Source organism: Camelus bactrianus, chromosome 34 (assembly GCF_048773025.1).
Source record: "Camelus bactrianus isolate YW-2024 breed Bactrian camel chromosome 34, ASM4877302v1, whole genome shotgun sequence".
Taxonomy (NCBI): Eukaryota; Metazoa; Chordata; class Mammalia; order Artiodactyla; family Camelidae; genus Camelus; species Camelus bactrianus.
In genome coordinates, this window is record NC_133572.1 from 6,126,304 (window position 1) to 6,150,210 (window position 23,907).

Below are 23,907 nucleotides of genomic sequence, written 5' to 3' on the forward strand. Positions count from 1 at the left end.
AATAAAGAGTGGGTGTAATTAGATGCTTTGGGGCCTTCTGGGTTTACTCTCCTGCATCTACATGAGACTGAGAGGTGTGTTTTAAGATGTACCATTTTCCAGTAGCTGTGAGAGTGTGGGTGGGGTCAGTCATTAAATGACCAGACTCTACAGCGAACATCTGTGAGACTGTAGGTACATTGTTGCGTCAAAATGGGAATAATCAAATGTTTTAGTTTTCTCTGACTCACTTCTATAAATTCACTTTGAAACCCACGTCCCTTTCAAATCCCCACCAACCTCAAGGCCCCTCACACCTCACAAGACCTCCGCAGATCACTCCTGTTTTATTATCCTGTATTAAAATAAAATTTCCGTCTCTCACCATAGGCTTCCTTCCTGATTCCTCCGCCAAAACACATTATAAGAACCATCAGGGTTTTTGAAAGACAGTTGCCTTTGATAACCTAAAATGCAACATTGCAGGAAGTTATTTTTTAATCTAAGAAAATGAGAAGAGAAAGAGTGGTGTCGTGCAAGCCCTGTGTGTTGGTGTTAGACAAAACAGAATTTACTAAGACAATCATTTCAGTTTTAATTTCTGAAACTCAGGTTCTCCATCCATTGGGAGAAAAAATAACTTCTACCTTATAGGGTGTGAATGACAAATAAGATATTACATGTGACTGTGTCTAGCTCAATAATTGTCTACTATTACTAATTGCTTAATCTTTTCCTTAAGGTTATTTTACCCTATCTTTCTGAAAAAAAAATTATACTACTGAACTTTTCCTGATATATCTCATTTACAAGGTTTATACACTCTTTTTCTAAATACAAATCCAGTCACTTCATTGCAATGCAACACAACTGAGCAAACAAATACAGAGTTGATAAATGAACCATTTATAGCTAATATTAGTAACAACAACAACAAATAAGGTAGGTCAGCAAAATATGAGGCAGTAAAAAAAAAAAAACTGAGCTCATAATTTGAAACATTAAAGGTCTAAATTGTGAAGCTAAATAACCACGCAGATACTGAATGCCAAAAAAACCCAAACCCCCCAAACCCCACAACATAGCCAGGACTCAGAATACCTCAGTTCACATAGGTTTTCACCATGAAATAATAATAACAGCTTTATGACATCTTGATATTAGTAACAATTTATTTCACCTATTATGGGCAGAAATTACTTAAATCTTCTCACCATTAGATAAGAAAGAGATAGCTTTGGATTTAACTTCCTCTGTCAATTGTTCAGTAGATTGCAGATAGTCAAGGATGTACGTGTCAGATGCCAGCAGGGCAATGTTCTGCTCTCCGCCTCCAGAGGGCATTTGGAGAAGATTCTCCAGGTTCTGCACTGCAAGTCCTAGAACATCCCCTAAAAATACAAAAAGCAGCAAGTTACTACTGCTTACACGTGGCACCTCAGCACTGATGATGGTAGATAAAAAGAGGCACAGAGGAAGGAAGAAACATTGAAAACTGAGCCTAAAAAGTAGACACAAGGAAAGTTTTCATGACGTAATTCTAAAGAGGAGATAGGAAGGAAGAGTGAAGTTCAAGGTTTGTGGTATGAAAAACATTTCTAAAATCTTCTATTCCCCAAGGGAGGGGGAGTTAAGAAAGTGTGTTTGTTTGCCTGTTTGCCTGCTTGCTTGTTTTTTGAGAAAATGACCCTATAAACTATAAACTGTTATCCATCCCGTCTCACAAAGTGTTAATAACAAAGAAGCCTGACATTTGCAAAACAGGCTTCTGTTCTTACTGAGGAAATTCGCAGCATCTTTAACAGCAAAATGTATTCTGATTCTCCAAAGGGAAATTTAATATTTTAGATGAACGGGCTATAGCAGAACCTTTGTTTTCTAAATGCCAGCTGTCATTCAGCAGAATAAGTGTTTCCTAGGGACACGGATTTGACAACGGTTCTGCAGCACCAAGCTGAAGAAATCGTCCTCACCAATAATTCCCTCCCACTGATAGCTTAAGAAAATCTTCCTATCCTTTTGTTTGAAGGATTTTTTTTTTGTTTGTGACCACCTCCATCACAATACTCAAATCATTGTGAAATGAAAAATTAAACCAACTTACCCACAATGGTGAAAAAGGCCCTGGCTGATCCTTCCACGACATTGTTTGGCAAATCCAAATCTACTTGCCTAGAGGCTTTGGTGCCTAAAAAGAAAATATCAATAATGTTATGGCTTCCTTTTATAAACTACAGCAGCAGATTTGTGGGACAAACATACTAGGAAATATATTCCAATATTTATTTTTATTTTACAAGGCGTAAACTTGAGGTTTTGGTTGAGTTTGGAATAATAATACATTCAGAAAATGGCATATAAATCTGTGTATTACAGAATGATCTCTCCTCTTCATTAGTTTAGTGCCTAAACTATGTATGAAAAAAATGTAAAAAAACTACTGATTCTGACATACAAAAGATAAAGCTTGGAGAATCCTATTAGGCATTAAAATTGAAGCATCATCTGACAGGATAAAGATGTGGTACATATATACAATGGAATACTACTCAGCCCTGAAAAAGAATAAACTAACACCATTTGCAGCAACATGGATGAACCTAAAGATTATCATTCTAAGTGAAATAAGCCTGAAAGAGAAAAATACCATATGAAATCACTTATATGTGGAATCTAAAAAAAGAGAGACAAAACAGAAACAGACTTACAGACATAGAAAACAAACTTATGGTTTCCAGGTTAGGGAGAAGAGGGTGGGGAGGGATAAATTGGAAGTTTGAGATTTGCAGATACTAACTACTGCATATAAAATAGATAAACAACAAATTTATACTGTATGGCACAGGGAGCTATCTATATTCAGTATCTTGTAGTAACCTATAATGAAAAAGAATATGAAAATGAATATATGTATGTATATGTATGACTGAACTATTATGCTGTACACCAGAAATTGACACAGCATTGTAAACTGACTATACTTCAATACAAAAAAATCAAATCATCATCAACCAGATAAAGCAATACTTGTGAGCCCATAAAACAGGCTATTTCAAGGGCAGTAATTAACCCATGGTTGTTTCACCAAAAGAGTACAGAAGCACAGGTTATATTAAATGCTATTTGAGCATAATCTTGACTTTCTATTGTTCAAAATTGTGCCACATTCACATGATAAGAGGAGTCAAAAATATACAAGATGGGAGAAATAGGCTGAGGCAGATCAATGTCATGGGTGAACTAAACAAAAAAATCTTGTAAATATCCTTTTTTTTTTGGCTGAAATTATACAATGAAGATAGGGTCTGAAATAGAATAATTCCTCTACTAAATATTTGGAATGAAATCACTGAGGTCCTCAGTATGGCAAGTGGACTAAAGTGGAAGGAAAGGAAATAAACTAACCTGTGCATAAATTTTCTTTAGGACTAACTGGACCACTTAAAACATCCTCTTACCTTCAGTGCAGATAAGGAAACTTTGAGTCACTTCCTTTTCAACCCCTTCAGGCTGTCAAAGAGTAAACAAAAAGAACAGGCTAATGAGTCTGGGTCATCTTTCCCTGAAGGAAAAGCATTCAAGCATCAGCTCACAAGGGCACGGCTGGCACATGGTTGTCCTTGGGAAAAGACCCATTCATTGTCCCCTTCAGTTGGTCTCTGGAAGTCACTGCATGTTACCAACACCCATGGTAAGCCCCGTGTTCCCACAGTGCTTTGCAGGACAGAGATAACTTTAGTGTCTTAGCGGGACACCCTCAACTTCTCTGATCTTGTCCAGCTTCTCCAGTGGACAAACAAAAGCATCATGCGGAGCAGAAACATGCCAAGAGGTGAGGTGCAAATGCACCACTGACAAGGACTGACTCTTTTCGCAGAGGATGAGAACGACACAGGCATGTGGGACAAACAGATTTGTCTCTTGGATGTGATAGTCAGTTAAAGAGAGGGAAGAGGATTAGGTGCACAGGAAGCATCATGAGTCAGGAGCAAAAAAAAAAAAAAAAAAAAAATCACAGGCCTGTTTCAAGTGCTAAGTTTTTCTATCCTGGGTCAGGTATTAATTAAAGAAAGGATGAATTTTATTTCTCCTTCATTTATTTAAAATGACATGTCTTGTGTCAATAGTAAGTATGGTCCATTCAGTAAGTCTCTTCAAGAAGGATGTCCTTTCATATTTAACTTAATAGATAATCTCTATTTTGTCCCCGGAAGAGCTTGATAATTCTGCAGACACATACCTCTACCAACAAACTTCTGACCACAGTGTCTTTCCAGTTTAGAATCTGCTGCTCAGTTGCATCTTTTGGGCAAGCACTACTTTGTCTGGACTCAGCTACTACAGTGATATTCACTTTACCTGAAAAACATTGCCAAATAGAAGTTAAATCTGCCATCGGTCCCTTCTGTAAAGGGAAATGATTAGAGCCTGTGAATCATCTCTTGAATCAGATGAACTGAATTCTACCCTACTTTTGCCTGGATCAAAATAACTCACTCTTTCTCCTGCCTGGAGGTAATATGTATGTTGTGTTTTACCTGTTTCAAGATTCCTTATATTAAATGAGTGATTCATTTACCTGATTAGAACTCAAGAAATTATAAGAGAAAAAAATAGCCTTCAAAGCCAGAGAAAAAAATATGTGACAATGAATATATGTATGTTCATGTATAACTGAAAAATTGTGCTCTATGCTGGAATGTGACACAACGTTGTAAAATGACTATAACTCATTTTAAAAATGTAAAAACAAACAAAGAATATATTTATTATTATTTTTAATGGAGATACTAGGGATCGAACCCAGGACCTCGTGCATGCTAAGCAAGCACTCTACCTCTGAGCTATATCCTCCCCTCAAATTAGCATTTATATTGTATTTCAATCACATGCTTTTATACAGATGAACGGTGGGTTTGCTCCACACTAGCATGAGCAAAGAGAAATTAGATGATACAGATAGGCTTTTTAACGGAGAGTCTAAAAAAATGAGAAATTTTTAAAATGGAGAAATTAAAAATGTGAGGGATAAAATGATTTTTGTATAGAGGATTTAAGGAAGATAAACAGAGGCAGGAAAAGTAGGCTGGTTTTCCAAGAGAGGCTGGCACAGACCCACAGCGGCTTACTTACCCAGCTCCGCAGGTGTGAGAGTCCAGATGTATGTCTTCTTCTCCCCAGCTTGGATAATCTCACTGCCGTGGTCTTTAGGGGTGCTGAGATCTGCCTCAAAATCCTGAGACATTTCCAGTTGAACAAAAATCTAAAATAACAGTCATGACATTAAGGGTGGTAAGCTACAGACTCCTCCTCCCACCTCGAGGAAGTTTCTGCTTTATCTATTTTGCTTCAGGTTATCAAAAATAGAAGATACCAAATGCCTCTTCTCACCGGATGATAAATACAGTAGAACACACAGCGTGGAGCGACATTTCTTAAAGCAGTATTTAAGTCACTGCTGTGAATTAAAGCCACCATTTTTGTTTGGGGAAATGGAAACCAGGCTTATCACTTGACAGCACCATTTTACATTTGAGAATAGAAAGAGTATGGCAATATTTGAGGAATCTTTTGAGCTTGTTAGATTTTTGACTCCAGATCAAACGGAATAACTTACCTCAACACATGTATTCAGGTAGTTGAAGACACTGACGATCAAGTCAGATTGCTCGTTTCGAACAACTGAGAAGGGTAAGGTCATTTCAACAAAGAAAGGCTGAGAGACTTCCAGAGCAACCACTGAGGCAATGCCAAACCCAGCCTCACCATTCACACAGAAGCCGCTGGCCTCCCACTGGGTAATGGTATCAGGGATGACGAATGAAAGATTTGCTGAACCTAAGGAACTACAGAGAGAGATTATTGGAAAAATGCATTTTTTGGTCTAATCCAGGAACCTACATTTAGTGCAGAGCAAACAAAAAAGTATGAACCAAAGGTTAAAAAATGAGCGATAGTGTTTGCACAGGGCATTAGAGAAATATCTTGAGAGCTGGATTTCTGTAAAATTGAATCTTAAAAAGGTCACGTTTCTTGACACAACATTGTAAAATGATTATAACTCAATAAAAAAGTTAAAAATAAATAAAAATAAAAATCATCCAAAAAAGTTACATTTCTTTTTTTTTTCTATCAAAGTATAGTTGATTTACAATGTTGTGTTAGTTTCTGGTGTACAGCATAGTGATTCAGTCATGCCTATTATTTTTCATTATAGGCTATTACAAGCTATTGAATATAGTTCCCTGTGCTATACAGTAGGACCTTGTTGTTTATCTATTTTGTTTTATTTCATTTTTTGCGGGGGAGAGGTAATTAGGTTTATTCATTTGTTTATTTATTCTGATGGAGGCACTGGGAATTGAACCCAGCACTACCACTGAGCTATACCCTCTCCCCTCAAAGGTCACATTTCTTTAAACACCACATTATTTTTGAAAAATTGAGGCAGCTTACAGCTATCTGGATGAAATTAATAGACTAGAAACAATACTAGAGAAAAAATAAAATATATTGTCAGTATATACAAGTGAATGGTATTATAAACAACCAAAAAAAAAGAAATAATGACAGATGGGAAAGAAAACTATTAAATGCTTACCCAACACTGACAAGGTCCCAAATCCATGTTTCTGGGAAGTTTGTTCTTACTGTTTCAATTATAGCCTGTTCTACATAGTCAGGATTCTCCTTTATGACTTCACCAGCTAAGAGAAAAGAGAGAGAATGAAAATATGTGTTTCAATGACATACACCTGTAAGTTACATCTTTAACCACACCTGCTTAGTATGAAGCCACACAGATTGCTCCTGGGGCTCACTGCCCATGAATATGCTTCTCAGTCTAGGTGTCAGCATTTTGATGCTTGAATCTCTCCTGCTATTAAAGAAACAAACACATCCCTAAAAAACCACCACCAGATATTGCTCCTCTGCAGCATAATTTGGGGAAAGTAATGTCTGTTCACTGAATGGAGTTTCTCATCTGATATTCTGGCATCTGCCAGACAGCAATTCGGTATCTGCCAACTCCTTCACTAAAGTTTCTAATGACATTAATATTGCTAATTTCTGAACAATGCTTTTTTTTTTTTCTTTCCTTGGCCTCTAGGCTACATTTGGCGTTCTTAATCAGCGTCCTTTTCAAAGCAGTCACTATTGTTAATCTCTGTAACACTCCATCCTTCTAGCTTCCTTTTCTTCTATTCTGCCATTCCTGTTTCGCTATTCGTGTTTGAGGATGTAGCCTCCTCGTCCTTGACTTGTTCCTAAGAGCTCTGTTTTAGGTTCTCTTTGTCTTACTGGGCACTGTCTCCACACCGATATCCTCATGAGTGGTTTTGTGACAGTATTTATGCTGACATCTCCTAGCCTGTGTCTCCCACCCGGACCTCTCTTCTGAGATCCAGATGTGTGCCTGCAACACCCCTGTGCCCATGGATCTTTGGTTGCTTCACAGGCGTTTCAAGTGAAACTGTTCCAAAAGCATTATATCTTCCTCCTGTTTCCCTCCAGGATTTCCCAACTCCATGCAAAGTACCAAATCCATCCACTTTCCCAGATCAGAAACTCAAGAGTTGTCCTTGACCCGCCCCCCTCCACCCTGCATTTCCTGTCATAAACAACCAAATAAGAACAGCTCACAAATCTATCCATGTTTGTTTCCACGGCCTCTCTGTAGGAGTCCAAGCCCCACCATCTTTCAACTTAATTACTAGCTTTTATAACATTTCATTACAGACAGTCTTAAACAGCCCAAACCCCAATCTCTTTTTCCACAGAGCAGCCAGCTAGCTCTTTGAAAAACACATATTAGATTGTCTGCTTGAAACTTGGCATTAGAATGAACTCCAAGCTCTCTAAGTGCCATGCAAGGTCCATGTGATCTCTGCTTATCCCTGCTGCTTTAGCTCTCTTTAATTTTGTCCTTTAACCATGCCTTCTGCCTTTCTGAAATGCTTTTAGTGTCTTAGCTTTCCTTTCATAGCACTTCCCTTTCTGCCTGGAATGCTCTTTGAACCCTTTCTGGGGGCACATTATCGTTCAACTTTCAGGTCTTAGTATAGACGCTACTTCTTCCAAGAGGACATAGTTGAGAAATTTGTCTCTTCTTCTCGTATTACTTCTGTTTAATGTGCTCTTCTCGGGTCTTTGGAATGACCTATTTAATTATGCTTCCCTGTTAGACTAAAATTCCAGGAAAGCAGAGATGAAGCCACTGTGTTTACAATACAAAGCTCAGTGCCTGACCTTAGAGAATGTTTGTTGAGTGAATTAATAAATCAATAACTGAAGAAAGAAGAGACTGAAATGAATAACTTTGGGCTTCAGCACATTTTATTCAGCTATGAAGAAGTTCAGAGGTTTCTGAGACGGCTTACTAAATCTGGCTGAATCTAGTAGCAGAAAGGTAGATAGCTTCAACATTGTGACGAGCACTTAGAGGTGACTTCAGCCTCAGGACTTCACCGGCCCCCTGAATTCTCACTGTGGCTGCTCTTGTATAACACTGTCAGGCCCTTCGTTTCTCTCGAGTGGACTTTCAGGTAACCACTCCAGGACCAGTCCCACTTCCATTACTGGGTTCACCTCAATGATAGGCCAGAGAGATTTAAGGGATGTCATTCAAGTATCTTCCGATCTCAAAGACAGCTTTGATTTTGGTTCTGTTTTGATGACCTGTTTTCATTTTGCTCCCCTAAGTTTCCATATTGGAAGTTGACTTAATTATCTTGTGCATCTAAGGCCATGGCTGAGTTTTATGCCTACGGTCCTTCCAACAGGAAATGGGCTGGTATTTGAACCAACTTCTCTGATGCCACCTATTTGGCTAAGAATCAAAATGCCCTCTGCCTTGAACTCTGTGTACCACGATCTACACAGAATATATGTACGAGGGCCGCATCAGGACATCTCACTCTCTGTGTCTTACTCACTCCTGGTGACTGTCCTCACACACTGCCGCACATCCCCTGCTCCTGCACATTGCTGCCACTGCGTTCTACAGACAAAAATGAACTTTCTCTCATATCTGAAGCTAGTTTTCCCTTTTAGCCAAAACCATTTTCACCTGTCTTATTCTACTTGATTCAACTGCAGGATATCTCCTTGTAGCCAAAAATAGGACATAATTCACATGTAAAAGTCCTGATTTTTTTATACTTTTATACCAAATACACCCAATTTCATGGCTCCTTTTAGCCACCTCTCACACACAAAATTCTAGATTACCCACATGCGATTCTGGACGGGGCACTGTACATGGGTTCATAACCTCCCAAGTTTAGATACAGTGGCCTAAGGAAGGGCTCCCCTCGCTCCGTCAGACATACTTCTGGTTTCCGGTGATGGAGATTGGTAAAGACTTTCAGACCCATATCCTTCAAAGAAACAAAGAGCAAAAGACAAGTTGGGCATTCCTTGCATGCAAGACCTGAAAAAGGCCTATCGACCATATTGTCATAAAAAAAATAGATGGTAACTATTCACATCACCTGTGCTGGCAAAAGGCTCTGGGCCCCGAGAGGTCAAGTCACCTCTACGATGTACAGAGAATCTCTAACTTGGAGAAGAATGATAATTACTGTGATTTATCTCGCCTTTATCACATGCTAGGATTTTGCAAAGTGTTTTTATATCAGTCTCCATTTAATTTTAAGGAAAAATATTTATGAGATATTATCATCACCCTCATTAACATTAAAAAAAAAACCACATACACAGACATGCACACAAACACACAGTGAGTAAATTGGAGAGCTTGGACTTGAACCAAAGTCCGTCTGGTTCTATAGTCCTCTCTTTGATACCTGTGACTTCAGTTACACAGATCTTTTTGTGGAAGCCTCAGCCTATTTAATTGATAGCCCAGGTGTAGATGGAGCACACTCTGTATTTAAGCCTCTTAATTTGATGATTTCTGCATAAAATTCATTGCAGTAAATCAAAAACCGTCTCATGACTTCTAACAGGAAGGTTTGTAATTTCAGCCACCGTATAATTTATTTGCAGCCAAAGAGAGAAAAGTCAACAAAAATCACTATCTTTTTTTTTATAAGATGGTTTCTGAGTGCTCTATAAGCAGATTTCTGACACTGATATCAAATAACAGGAAGAAAAGAACATTATAAAATATAGATCTGTGTTATGAATACTAGAATTACAATGGAGATGAAATAATTTTTAAAATCTTAAATGATCTTACCCTGACAATATTGTAGGCGTCTCCATCCCCATGGTTGCTTACAGGTGTATAATACAAGCCGTTGTAAAACATATCCTTCTGAGGAATGCAAGGGTCTAGCTTGCCATCATCCAGGTTGAGACCATGATAGAGATAACCATAGAGTTCTGTATTTGGAAGCAGATTATACACCTATGGGAAAAATTACATAGTTCCCAGTTATTTTAAGCACTCTTCTTATAATTGCAAAATTGGCAGTGTTTGTGTGATAAACATTTACTCTTGTTCTTTTCTTAGCAGCCATTGTACTTAATCCAACACCTTTGAGTCAACTCATTCCAGAAGAGGAAGCCTTCAGTTTTGTTTTATGTGGTCAACATCACATTCACAGAAATTTTTTGTTTTGGCACAGGATTTAGGATCACATGTAAAAAAAGAGCTGCCCAGAGATCTGTGGATTACTCCAAGGCCCGGAGTACAGATAATTCATTGTGAATAGAATGCTAGAACTCCCAGGTTTGGAGGAAAACAGTTGCTGCCTGATTCTAAGTCTTCTCAAGAATCCTTCCAAAGAGAGCATAAAGTCAAAGAGAACAAATAATAACATCTAAGACTTGTGTCTTTGACATTACTAGGATATAGAGAGTACCATGACTTTCAAACGATGTGTTAGAAGAGAAATAGACACCATAGTCCAACTGCTGCTGAAAATCTGAGGCTATGGAAAGCTGGAGAGAGGAGGCTTAGGTGACTACATGGAAAAGAGGAGACGGGCAGGGAGAAATTAGAGGACCTACATGCTCCACCTCAAATAAAAACATCATCTGAAGGGAAAGACTTGTTAGGGGTCCCGATAAAGACGAGGAGGTCAGAAGGCTTACAGTTTCAGCTGACAGCTGCGGTTCTGATTTCAGCAGAAGAACGCTTTTATCCACAGCCCGGAGAGCACAGAATGAGTCGGGGGCTGCTTTAAGTTGGAGACGAGTGCTGGAGCCAGGCAGCCGCCGCTCCTTGGAGAACTTCATGCTAACCTGAAGCAGAGGAAGAACAGGAATGAGGAAGGTAATTTTACAGGAAAATACTTCGAACATATTCAATCTTTTCCAGATAAACCTTCCTAGGTTTCTGTACCTGTATTTCTCTCACCCATTCTCCCCCTTAATTCTCCTTCCTTACAGGGACACCTCCCTCACCACCCGCCCATCATCTCAAGCTTGGCATCACTGCCAAAACTTATTCATTCGGTGTGGTGATTCTCTCACCCCCTAATAATTTAACTATAGCAGCGCCGATTGTGAGCTTCCCATGTGAAGGTTACAGAAGTCAGAAAACAAGGAGACAACAGGGAGTAAACGGCCCACCCCCTCTCACTCAAGACAGGGGAGAAATAGAAGAAACATTACCTTGTTCTTAAAGCACTTTTCAACCTGGAATCTGACGCTGTCAGCCACAATTTCCCCACCGGGGTGGAGGGTGTAGACAAGCATGAAGGCCACGGGGGCCAGATCGGCACTGACATTGATGGGGAAGGAGACGTTTCCCTTCCAGGCTGTGTAAATAGGAGAGGCCATCAGCAGACACAGTGCTTGAAGTCTCCCAGATCACTGGGCGCACTTAGATAAAAGACAACAGCTTATGGACAGAAGGAGCAAATCGAGATTTATTTTCAAGGTAGATAAATAATGGGAAGTATATATACAAGTGAAGAAGACTGCACAGTTTAGGTAGTAACAGTAATTGGGCTTTGGGCGTCACTTTTCTATAATGTACTTGATAATCTGGCGGTAATAGAAACAGGTTGAAATCTCTTTCATCAAAATATTTAGTAAAGTGTGTCTGTTAATCCCCAAACAGACACACACTTCTATACATAAAATAAACAACAAGGATCTACAGGGATGTATAGCACAGGGAACTATATTCAATCTCTTATAATAACATATAATGGAAAAGAACCTGAAAAGAAAACACGCATCTGTATGTATGTGGGTAACTGAATCGCTTGGCTGTACACCTGAAACTAAAATTGTGAATCAACTACACTTCAACAAAAAACTTTTAAAAATATTTAGTAGGCTATACTTGGGCGATGTTCTTGCCCTCCATCCACAAATCATAATCTTAAGTGCCCTTCCTAACTCCTTCACTCTATCACTGTAACATTTTTTTAAAAGATAGAAAACTGAAGGAGAGTACGTATTGAAAAATGAAAATGTACTATACACACCTTTGTTTCTGATTTCCTTTTGTCCACTGAGGAAGATAGCTCCTTTGACCATTATCTGTGCAGAACAAAGGAAACATAGTATGTGATAACAGACTAAGTAATAGAGTATTATACTATTATTAGACAACGAATGACCTTGTGATAATTCTATTCCATAAGATAAGGTAGCTTTCACAAGCAGATATTAAAAATGGACTCTACACAACATTTTAAAATGACTATAAGATGTTTAAAAAAATTTTAAAAAATGTTTAAAAAATAAAAATAAATTAAACTAAAAAAGAAAAAGGACTCTGACCACTTGGAGAAGAACAGAGAAAGTGACTATCATTGATTGACAACTTGTTGTGTGCTAGAAATTGGGTGGAAGACACGACAGCACTGTGTGAGGGTTCAGACTGCCGGGTTTCGAACAAGCCAAGTCATTTCGCTTCTTTGCCTCTGTTTCTTTATTTGTAAAAAGGAAATATTCATAGGGCTGCTTAATACAAAACACCCCATAACACTGCCTGACATACAGCACTTATCCTAGGAGGTAAGTCTTACTTCCAATGACCAATACCCAGCTGAAGAAGCTAAGGCTTAGAGAGTTAAGACAATTGGTCCGAGACCACCTAGCTCACACGATGAACAGGGGAGGGTGGAAGATTCCAATCAGGAGTCTTAATTTCCAAGTTTGTAGCTTTTCATCTTTCAACAGCCTTATAGAGACAAAACGGGCAAACGGGGACAGACCTAAAAGGACTAATTCTTCTTACTGCTCCTCAAAACCAGTTTTCCACTTTACTCTCTGGCAGCTGCTTAATGTTTTATTCTCAGGATGGATCGTATTCACTAGATGGGAATTATAATTGAATGCGCGAAATAGCAGACCCTGAATAGCAAGTGTTTCAACCTTAGAGGTACTGAAATTGCCTCGGATCTTTCTATGCATTTCTTTATTTGTTTCTGGGTTTGTCCTGCAACGATCCAGTAGCGGCCGGCAGCGAAGTGAGAAGGCTGGTTCACGCGGATTAACAGGGCACGATTGATGCGCGCGTCCTGAGCTGCACTGCGCTGAGCAGATCCGTGAACCCGCCGGCGGAGACTTACCAGATAGAAGAAGTTTATACCGGAATCACCGCTATGTGCTTCACTGTTTAGGGAGTAATACACAGTAACCACCTCCTGCTGATCGCATCTAAGCTGCTTCGTTTCGGGCACGATCGTCAGGAAGCTGTTGGTTCGCGAGTAAAAGCGCCGGACTGGGAAATAACCTTCCGAGTAAGTGGGCGTTAACCAGCTGGGAAGGTAGCAGCTCTTAGGTCGGATATATGTGGCCTGAAGAGATAAAAGAAAACAGGATTTTAGAGCTACAAAGAGCTTCCAGGCACGGGATTTATGAGGTCTCATCTCTTCAAAGCAGGGAGGGATCAGCCTGTGACTGACGTTTCGACGTTAAGTTATGGGAAGTAAAACACGAACAGCGCCCTCCTCTTTTTGTATATATAACACATGACTAACTGAGTGACTATTTCATTAGGTCTACAACGAATTGCTGACTTTTATTTTGTCATTGAAGTCAGAGAGTAGCCTTAGGCCTTGTGTTTTTCAGCTACATTTGAACACTCAGAAATTGTTTAACTGCAAAAATTCTGTTTAAGCAGAAAAAAGAGAAATCATAGCAGCTCTCTTGTCTGGGTGTGGAATGATCAAAGGAAAAAAGCCAACTCATTTTCATGAGCTATTTCTAGTGTCTCAGAGGAAAATATGGGCCATTAGAGAATGTCTAACAATTGAAACAAGCTCTTATCTCGTCCTCTTGAATAAGTATTCTCATGTATTATTTAATGAACAGGCAAACGTAGGAGATATCCTAAATTTTAAGGCTTTGTTAAAAATCTATCCTCAATACACATTATCTTTTAAGAGATTCCTAATGTACAAAATTCCTGACATTCAAATCCTCCGTGAGATCTCATCGGCTCTATCTTACTTTCAGGCTGAACTCCGGATCGAACATCTCTGAAGTGTCGATGGAAAACTGAGCTTCTCCGTTCTCGTCTGTCGTGTAATTTCCTACAAATTTGTCATTGAGCTCCAGTTGCAATAACTTGTTCACCATCGGTACGTTATTAGGACCAGAAAATTTAAGCTGCACACACACAAAAAGAAGCATTCATTTTTAAAATTCAAAACGTCACATTTCTACGTAAAAGAAATTTTCTATTCACAGGTGGGATCGTTTATTTGTAATTTTCTTAAATTCCAGCGGACAGAAAGATGTTCTATTAAATAAGTATATAATATGGAAATAGCTATAATATTATCTATCATTTTCTTTCAGCCTAGGGCTTTTTCCAGTATATCGGATGCAGTAATGTTACAAATGAGTGATGAAGGTAGGAAGAAAGTGTCCAGAAATTTTCAAGGGGCATTCTATGATCTAAGAAAATGAAATGAGAACATATATATTTTTTTAAGTCAAACCCACAGTTCCAAAATATGAAATTCCTCTTCTATAGAAAGGGACCATGTTCTCAAAGCTAACACTCCCAAGCACTTGAGTGATAGAAACAGAAGACTTTTCACTGATCTGCACACCTGTAAGACACGAAGAACAGTGTTCAAGAGGATTAATCATTTGATCGAGAATTTCAAAAAAACAAATAGCTTAGATTTTCTTTACACTTGTGCAAACATCTACATGCAGAATTATGTTCTTGTTCTGCATTGGAAGGGAGGTGTGGGAGCGGGGAGCAAGGCTCCAGAGTACTCTCTATCTGGTTATAGAATTCATCAAATTGAATAATGTAATTAACATGGAAATAATTGAATCAGAAGCAGGAGAAAGCACAACTTCCTTCCTCCTACTATTCAACTCAGCTCTGGCTGGTAACTCTCTGCATGACAGAGAATGTCACAGACATCTCAAGAATAAGGCTTACACTTCCTGGAATCATTCTTTAGCCTGCAGGATAACCGTTTGCAGACTTTTTATCAGATTCAAAAAAAATCTGATAGCAAAGTACATTGAAATGCATTGTGAAATCAACAAAGCATGTAATAAGTGAAGGCAAACATATCTCGCTAAGTTACAGTATAAATGTGTCAGACTTACCCACTATGAATGGCATCACAATACTGATCTAGTATATTTATATAAAGCCCTTTATAAATATTATCCCAGTCGTTTTCAAGTAACAGTTATTAGTAATTGAATCTGGTTTTCCCAACCCCAAATTCAATCTTACTGTCCTCTTTTTCTTTTTCATTCTTTCAACAAATATTTTGAGCAGTCATTATGCACCATCTTGCATATTTTTCACTAGTAATTTTTGTACTTGCAAATGTAACCAATTGTGTTAAATCAGAAATTGGCAAACTTCTGTAAAGGATCTGATAGTTGTTATTCTAAGCCTGTGACCCACACGTCTCTGGTGCAGCTACTCTGTTGTTATAGTCTTTTGCAAGGTCAACAAATACAGCTGTGTTCCAATAACACTTTTTTGACATAAACAGGGGAGGAGCTGGATTTGACATTCTAGATGTAGACTGTGAACTCTAGCATTAAATCAACGATTAGACCCTGGCAATTGATTATCGACTGACTTACACAAAGTTAAAAAGAGATACGTCATTTTTTAGCTGGCTCTGCTCCCTCAGAGGGAAGCTCCTCTGTCTTATTGATGGAGGCACAGAGCAGATTAAACATGTAGCATTTACATAATCATTCTATTTTATTTTAAGTCTTATTGGGAAAATCTTATTCAAAAGTAACCCTTCAGTTCGCTTTTTGGCAATGTCCTTCACTTTACTATGTTGACCAATTATTGACCTGTATTTGGTGAGTATTGCTAACTCAATAAACTTCCCCCAGTCAGCTGCATATATCCCCAGGTTGCCCATAAAACACAAGCATTACCTGTCCCAGTTTCCGTAACAGTTACGGTGATCTGAAATAACATGAAAAGTCCAGAACGGTAGAGTTGGAAGACTTTGGTATTTACCATTTGAGAAATGCAACCATTTCTCAACTGAAAAATAAAGAGAAAGCATAATGAAAAAGTTAGGGATTTAGAAGTCTTTTAAAAAATAACAGCGTTTCAGCACAGTTACCAACTCCCTCCACTGCCTGGTAACTCCATTTCACAAACGTGTTGAGATGACCAAGAATTACATAAGGAGGAGGAGATGGGGGCAATTTTCATCAGCAGTTAAAACAAAGTAAGAATGTTGCTGGTAGATATTGCCGGTGTCCAGGTCCTCGCCCCGTCCCAGAAAGAATTCAGAGACAAGACACAGGGGTTAAGAAAGTAAAGTGAGGATTTATTAAGGGGTGGATAGTACATTGCCAAGGGGAGAGAGGGCAGGCTCAGGTGAGTGGCTGCCCTGAGGTTCTTTGGCAAGTTGGTTACATAGGGTGTAAAAATGAATGGGCAGAATATTCATTGGGGGAGGGAAGGGTTTGCGGTTGTGTTCCCTGATTTTTTTTTATCCCAACTCTACTTTCTTGAAGGGACGAGAGATTTTTGTCCTTACTTGGATTGGAAGTGTCATGGTTTCGGTGCATGATGGGTACTTCTAATCTGCAAGGCTGATTTTATTGAAATGAGGGCATAATGAGCAAAAGGTTACATTAGGACACTGGAGACTCCTGTCTTTTCTCACCTTTCTTTGTAGCCTCCAGGTCACTCATCACCTCAAAAGGTGTGATGACCACTTATTAGCCCAGAGGTTCCTGTTTTTCTTTTTCTGCCCAGGGACCCCTGGTGCTTACATGATGTGTGGCTTCCTGTGTTTGGCCTGTGCCCTTCTCTTTTGCCTAATTTGTACCATTTGGCCTGTGTCCCCCTTTCTGTGCTCATATCTAGCTACCGGTCTGCTCTAACAAGGAGGTAAAACGTCTAATTTACAGACTTCAGAGATATTCTCCTGGAAAACAGTGTAGATGGGAACAAATCAAAGAATGAAAATGGAACTGAATGATATTTTAAGATTAAGAAATTGAAATCATCTTGAGAGGCATTAAAAACAGGTGGAATGGAAGCACTCTTCAAACGGATAGCACCAAAACACTTTTTAAGGCAAATTGTTCATTTAAAATGAAGAAAAATCAGCAGATCATCTTTCAGGAGTGACATCAGTGATTAGAGAAATCTAGATCCAGTTCTGTTTTAAAACAAAGTGTTTATTAATTCCACATTTAAAATGTGAGGGGCATATCAATTCATTGATCTTCAAAACTGACATATGACCTGAACACTATTAGCAGCTGCCTTATATGGATGAATGGACTGTGGGATATATGATCTGCCCAAGGTTACACAGTCAGGACGTGTGGCGCTCACTCGGCTTTCTGACACCAGAGTATGTGCTCCTCTGAATTAGCAATGATCATATCAGCAAGGGCAAAAAAGGGCAACTTTACTTTATCTATTTATAACACAATCAAATTAAAATGAAGTTATAAAAAGTAACCAGAAGGGCATTAATTGCTTTGGAATGAAGAGAAAGATATTTTCTGGTCATCCCTGAGTCAAAGAGAAAATGTAAAGTAAACCAACAAGGATCTAGATGTTATAAATGTTCAGGGAAAACACTTTGCAACAAAAAATTCTATGGTGTTAAGCTGTGGTTGAAGGAAAATGCAAAACACTGAATGTGCTTTTAACAAAAAGAAGCAACTAACTTTTTTTTTTGCAACGAACATTGTTTTAGACCACCAAAATAAACTAAAATTTTAGGGAAAAGAACTAATAAGATGACAACTAAAATAAATTATTTAGAAGCAAAAAGTAATATTAGGAAACAAAAAACAAAAGCAAAAGTCAGAGTAAGGCCAATAAAATAGATGAATCTTTTTATGAGCATGATTTAGGATAAAGAGGGAGAGCCAAGTTGTATAAGATTAGGTGCTAACAACTGAACATCCATTTGGAAGAAAATTTTATTTATTTTAGAACATAATTGAAAACTATGTTCCATTGATTAGGTAAAATTTTGGAATCTCAGAAGCATACTTAGCTACATGTACAGCACACTGGCAAGTGAGAACTTTTTCTAAGGCTGAGAACTCAGAATCATTGGGAACTTCGGTATTTCAAAAATACCACAAAGTCAACATTTAAATAACAGGCTTTAAAAATTCACTTCAAGAATAGAGACTGATTAATATTTATAATTAAATAAAGTTTTAATTTCACAGGAACAGGAAAAAGCAGAGGTAATTAAGAGTTTTCAAAAGAACAAATCGAAACTGATAACGAAAATATGAAAGTATGCTCAAACTCTAATAATGCAAATCAGAATAAATCTGTGACTATCGAAACAGCAAAACTTCTTTAACTTACATATCGTTGGCAGTAATTTGGAAAAATATAGTATTCTCAGATATTGCTGATAGGAAATTGAAGGCTTAAAAACTTTTTGAACAACAGTATGCTAATACTTTAAAAAATTAAAGCTATATACGGTTCTATTTATCATTTATCTACTGACTCAGGAAACCTGCTCCAAGGAATCTATTTCAGATACATAAAACCTCCCATATATAAAGATAGTTTTAGCAGGTTGTTTATTATTGCATTTCTAACACTGGGGTAGAGTGAAACATTACCTGAACGAACACCCATCACCTGAGTAAAATGATCGATTACATTACATTATAACCACATGGCAGAATACCGTGCTACTGATGTGAAAGACTGCCACTCACCCTTTCTTAGTCTGTAATCCCTATCTGAACAATACGTTTCTGTCCGTCTTAACCGAATATTGTTATTTACCTAAAGGATGTTCACCAAATGTGGTGAGTTTAGGACAATCAGAATTAAAATATAAACTGTGTGGATACAGATTTCACTTTCAAAGCCCAATGGGCATCCTCAAAGAGATGGACAGAATTATTTACTTCAGGTTACGACGCTCTAGATGGAGAAAGCAAATGATGGCTACGAAAGTCAACTTCAAATCTAAAGTAATAAAAGTAGATACTCGGAATTGCAGGTGTTTGCAAATGAACTTTTTTCAAAAGGACAATCCTAATTTGCATGGTGAGTCCATCAGGGATTCATTTATGTAAAAGGATGATTAATGATTTCCCCCAAAGAAAGATCAGAGAGGTCAACTAAACAGCATTTAAAACAAGGAAGCCAATCAATAAAATCTTTCAAATTCTAAAAATTCTATTAATATGTAGGTGGCTAGCAATTGCCTTGGCCTAGAGAATGAGTTACACATGGCATTGTCTCCTCATTCCTCACCTCACTTAGCTGCAACCTCCATTATTTACAGAATGAAGATAATGTTGTTCAGTCCCCTTTGTAAATGGAGTCAAAGAAAGAATAAAAATGAAAGTGAACAAGAACCCTTTTTTAGAGTAAAGATTATGATCCGTACCTGTGCAACAAATTGTTCACATATTTCATTGCTGGCTTTCTCACAATTCCCAGAGGAAGGAAATTCTCTGCACACCTGGATTTGGGCTCTGCCTTGCACGGGTTGACCAAAGGTATACCTAGAGGGAGAAAGTGTACTCGTGGTTACCGATGAACACTACCCTGGTCATATTTGATGGTCTCTTCTTCAGAAATCATATGTGGAATCTTTAAACTGTGACTACTCCAGCGATCAAATTCAATTAGGAACCCTCATCTGTTGGCTCTACCGTCTCACTGAATTTAGGTTAAATTAGCCATTTGATCTCTTAGGGGGAATCAGCTGCTTTAAAAAAAAAAATCCAACTCAAGGTAATATAAAATCTAAATTCTCAGTGAATAGGACTTACTGGTTAAGTTGAGTTTTAAAATTTTTCTATGCATATTTTATTCATTTTTTTTGAAGTTTGGTCGATTTACAATGTTAGTTTCAGGTGTACAGCGAAGTGATTCAGTTATACATAGACATACATATATATATTTTCACTTTCTTTTTCATTACGGCTCATTACAAGAAAGCGAATATAGTTCCTTGTGCTACACAGTAGGTCCTTTTTGTTTAAAAGAATAATAATTTAATCTGATAGAAATATTATAAAAATTATTTGCAGACCTTGTTTTCTTTAGCAGAAAATATACATGCAGATAAATAAAACTTGGATAGATAAACAGCAAATTCGTATTGTATGGCATAGGGAACTATATTCAATATTTTGTAGTAACCTATGGTGAAAAAGAATATGAAAAGGAATACCTGTATGTTCACGTATGACTGAAGCACTGTGCTGTACACCAGACATTGACACAACATTGTAAACTGACTATACCTCAATAAAAATATATTAAAAAAAACATGGATTACTCAGGCTTATGAAGTACTTACTTCTAGATCAATATTTTAAAAATTCTCACTTCATCACTCAATAAATATAAGAAGATTGGCATATGCTGGATATGCTTTGATCAAAAGTATAATGTCTTTGGGGTAAGGTTAAATAGATAGTTCATTTTTTCCTAAGACACACAAAAACCTACAACACAAGGTTTTTTAAAGGTTCAGTCAAAGGCAAATTTACAGTTGATGGTTTGAATTTTTTGGTTATTTGAAGATTCTTTCTACTAGGAGTTAAAAAAACTGACACATGTGAAATTTGTATATAGTAAAACTGAATATCATTAAATTTATCAATCCTAATATTTTTTTCTAATTGTTAGACGCTGTTATTTACATACAGCATCTCATTTATTTTTCCCAGTGACTCTGAGTTGTAGGTGTGTTATTTTGTTTTACAGATTGATAAACTGGGATCAAGGAACTCACTTCTCCACATTGTAATTGATGAAATTAAAATTCAAACTCAGATCTTCCTCACTCCACAATTTGTGCTCTTTCCATTCTACTAACTTGTTTCTTTCTCTATTTAAAAATTCTTAATGCTGCTGAGATTCCACCAACCCGAATCACTAAAATTATCTGTCAGCTTGAAATATCGATTACATGTAAAATAGAGGCAAAGCTGAGGTCAGGCCACGAATGTGACACCTGAACATCTCATTTATTTTTTCTTATTGCCTTCTACTTATAAAACAAAGCTTATCATAATATTATCTACAGGTTAACACATGGCCTTGAAATATGTATCTTAACATTTTCATAAAGGTCAAGACAAACATTCTTCTTTTGTAATTTGAAAAGCTTATGGTGGATACTGAGACAGGTCATTAAAATGCCTCTGCCCATAGGCAATTTTCTTCCTTCTTAAAAGCTTAATTCATCTCTGAAGGGGTTAGCTAAAATATTGTTGTTTTCTCTGGCTGTTCCCTGCTAAGGCCCAAGGAATACTTAAGAAACTATTCACAGACACACTATTACACAACTTGGGATGGGCAGTGCATTCACTGATGTTAACCTCTGGACACAATGATTTCATTCATCGTGTTCTCACAGGCTGCCCAGAAATAACCTTGGAGAAAGCACGGCTCCCCTGCAACTGCCTGGGCCGACTGCGGGATGTTATTGTTGCTGCTGCTGACATACTATTTAATGTCAGACCTGAGCGATACAGAACGTTAAGGAAGTTTCAGAAAGTCCCAATTCCATAGCAACATTTAGCCTGGAGGTCTTTTAGGAAGGCCATACTTGATAAATATTTTGGCTCCCCCAATAATAACGTGTTGCGGTTTTTTAGCCCACCATTCAGCAGATAAATTATACGTTAGTTCCATTGACAGTTCTGGCTTTCTGTAGGACTTTTCTAGCGAAGCTGGTGTGGGGTCCTGGAAGTCCTCAAGCTTACATTGATTATCCCATTACTCTGAACACAGATAATCTACAATCTCTAATATGTCACATGTATGACATTCTGACACGCACTCAGTACTCTTCACTGAAACTCAGACAAATATTATGATTATTTTCCTAGAGTCCAAAGAACATTTTAAACACTAATTTAAGACAAAAGGTTAGAAACTGGTCTCCAGGATTCTTCGTGGCATCTTCAGCACCATCCCCCAAATCTACTGGACAGCCCTTTATCAAAGTGTCTTTAATACACTATGGAAAATACTCATGTTATCAATTCCATTAAATTTTCATGTTATCAATTAAATAGTGTTTAACAAACAAGCAAATATTAATATTTTAATCTTTTATATAAAATATAACCGAGGTCTGAGGAGAGAGAATAGCTCTGAAGTTAAATAACTGAGTCTAAGTCCTAGTTCTGCCATAAAAATCTCCATTTATGTTGATTAGTTATTTCAGTTCTCTCTCATTATCTTTCTTTATAAAATAAAGATGGTAATAGCTCCTATCTCCTAGTGATGTGATGAAAATATAATAAATGTAATGCTTAGTACAGTAATTGGCATTCAGTAAGTATTAGCTCTTTTTTTTTTACTAGAATTAGCAATTTGAGAAAAGGCATCACAACTTAAAAAAAAAAGGTAAAAGGCATTCAAATAACTTCCCCAAAAGAGAATCAAAATTTCTCAAATCATATAGGAATTTTTTTTACATTAAGAGGATTCAAATTAGTTTAAAGTAAATTGATAAAATGCCTTTTTCCCACTAGGACATTTTCAAAATTTCTTTTTTTTTTTTAAATGGAAACATCCAATGATAGTGAAGATTCAATGAGGGGGATATTTTTGTATTTGCTGCTGGGATCTTATATTGGCACAATATGTTTAGTGAATAACAAGGCGGTCAAAAGACTAAAGGAAATGTTATACATTTTATCACGGTAATTCCAATTCTGGAAATTTTTTTTAAGTAAATGATTTTTAATTCAAAAGCTACTTTTTATACATCTATGCATGATGACATTACTAGAACATTATTTATTACTGGGAAAACAAAATCAAGCAGGCTACGTGTTACACAATAGAAGAATAGTTAAGTAAATGTGATATAGCCACGTAGAGACATGTTAATGCAGCAAGAAATTGGAACTCATGAAAAGGCTGGCACTCTATGGAGACACATTTTCTTAATTATAGTGGGTAGAAAAGTATGATTTTAATTGTGGAAAATATTCATGAAAGACCAGAGGAAAATAAATCGCAACGTTATTGGCAGTTGATAGAATTAGTTATAGGTAATTTCTCATGTTTTTCTTTATATTTTTCAAATATTCTGCAATGGTTGATCTCATGTTTCATTCTCTCTGAGCCTTGTATTGACCTGTGGAGTCAAATCTCTCAAATAAATACTTACTTAGCACATGCAGCCACTTGGAATTCATCATCTGAAATAGTTACTGTTTTTGGTGCACTGACCTTAACCTCAAACTTGGGCAACACTGGAAATAAAGAGAAGTATATTTCAGCCTCCACAATTATCGGTGAGCAAAAATGACTGTGATCCTGTAGCTAAGTAAGCTTCCACGCACAACTCTGTCCCGTGTCTGTGTCTGTATAGACCACGTTTCAATTGCCCCAAGTTCTGTGTGGCACCTGTGAGTGATGGCGTCTCATTACTGATTAGTTCTTCCCCTTTCCTTTCTCTTCCCTTTTCTGAGAACTTCACGTTTGGTTTGCTGTAATCCTTTAGATCCTTTCTAGAAAAGCATCTGGATTCTAGAAAATGAGATATTTCC

At 37.5% G+C, this 23,907-nt stretch overlaps 1 protein-coding gene across 2 annotated transcripts in view; it reads right to left on the reverse strand.

Moving 5' to 3' along the window:
• Nucleotides 1–23,907, reverse strand: part of LOC105062331 (ovostatin homolog 2-like) — a 41,238-nt gene that overhangs the window by 11,653 nt on the left and 5,678 nt on the right. For both annotated transcript variants that reach the window (XM_045510210.2, XM_074357364.1), the window contains 19 exons: nt 23,526–23,610; nt 19,770–19,887; nt 16,294–16,405; nt 14,863–14,972; nt 14,365–14,523; nt 13,482–13,709; nt 12,390–12,444; nt 11,566–11,711; nt 11,044–11,193; nt 10,184–10,354; nt 9,215–9,359; nt 6,581–6,686; nt 5,597–5,825; nt 5,113–5,242; nt 4,220–4,338; nt 3,438–3,489; nt 2,084–2,167; nt 1,194–1,370; nt 365–446 (listed from right to left, as the gene is read on the reverse strand). In XM_045510210.2, coding sequence (XP_045366166.2) covers nt 365–446; nt 1,194–1,370; nt 2,084–2,167; nt 3,438–3,489; nt 4,220–4,338; nt 5,113–5,242; nt 5,597–5,825; nt 6,581–6,686; nt 9,215–9,359; nt 10,184–10,354; nt 11,044–11,193; nt 11,566–11,711; nt 12,390–12,444; nt 13,482–13,709; nt 14,365–14,523; nt 14,863–14,972; nt 16,294–16,405; nt 19,770–19,887; nt 23,526–23,610 — 2,458 coding nt within the window. The remainder of the gene's footprint in view (nt 1–364; nt 447–1,193; nt 1,371–2,083; nt 2,168–3,437; nt 3,490–4,219; nt 4,339–5,112; nt 5,243–5,596; nt 5,826–6,580; nt 6,687–9,214; nt 9,360–10,183; nt 10,355–11,043; nt 11,194–11,565; nt 11,712–12,389; nt 12,445–13,481; nt 13,710–14,364; nt 14,524–14,862; nt 14,973–16,293; nt 16,406–19,769; nt 19,888–23,525; nt 23,611–23,907) is intronic.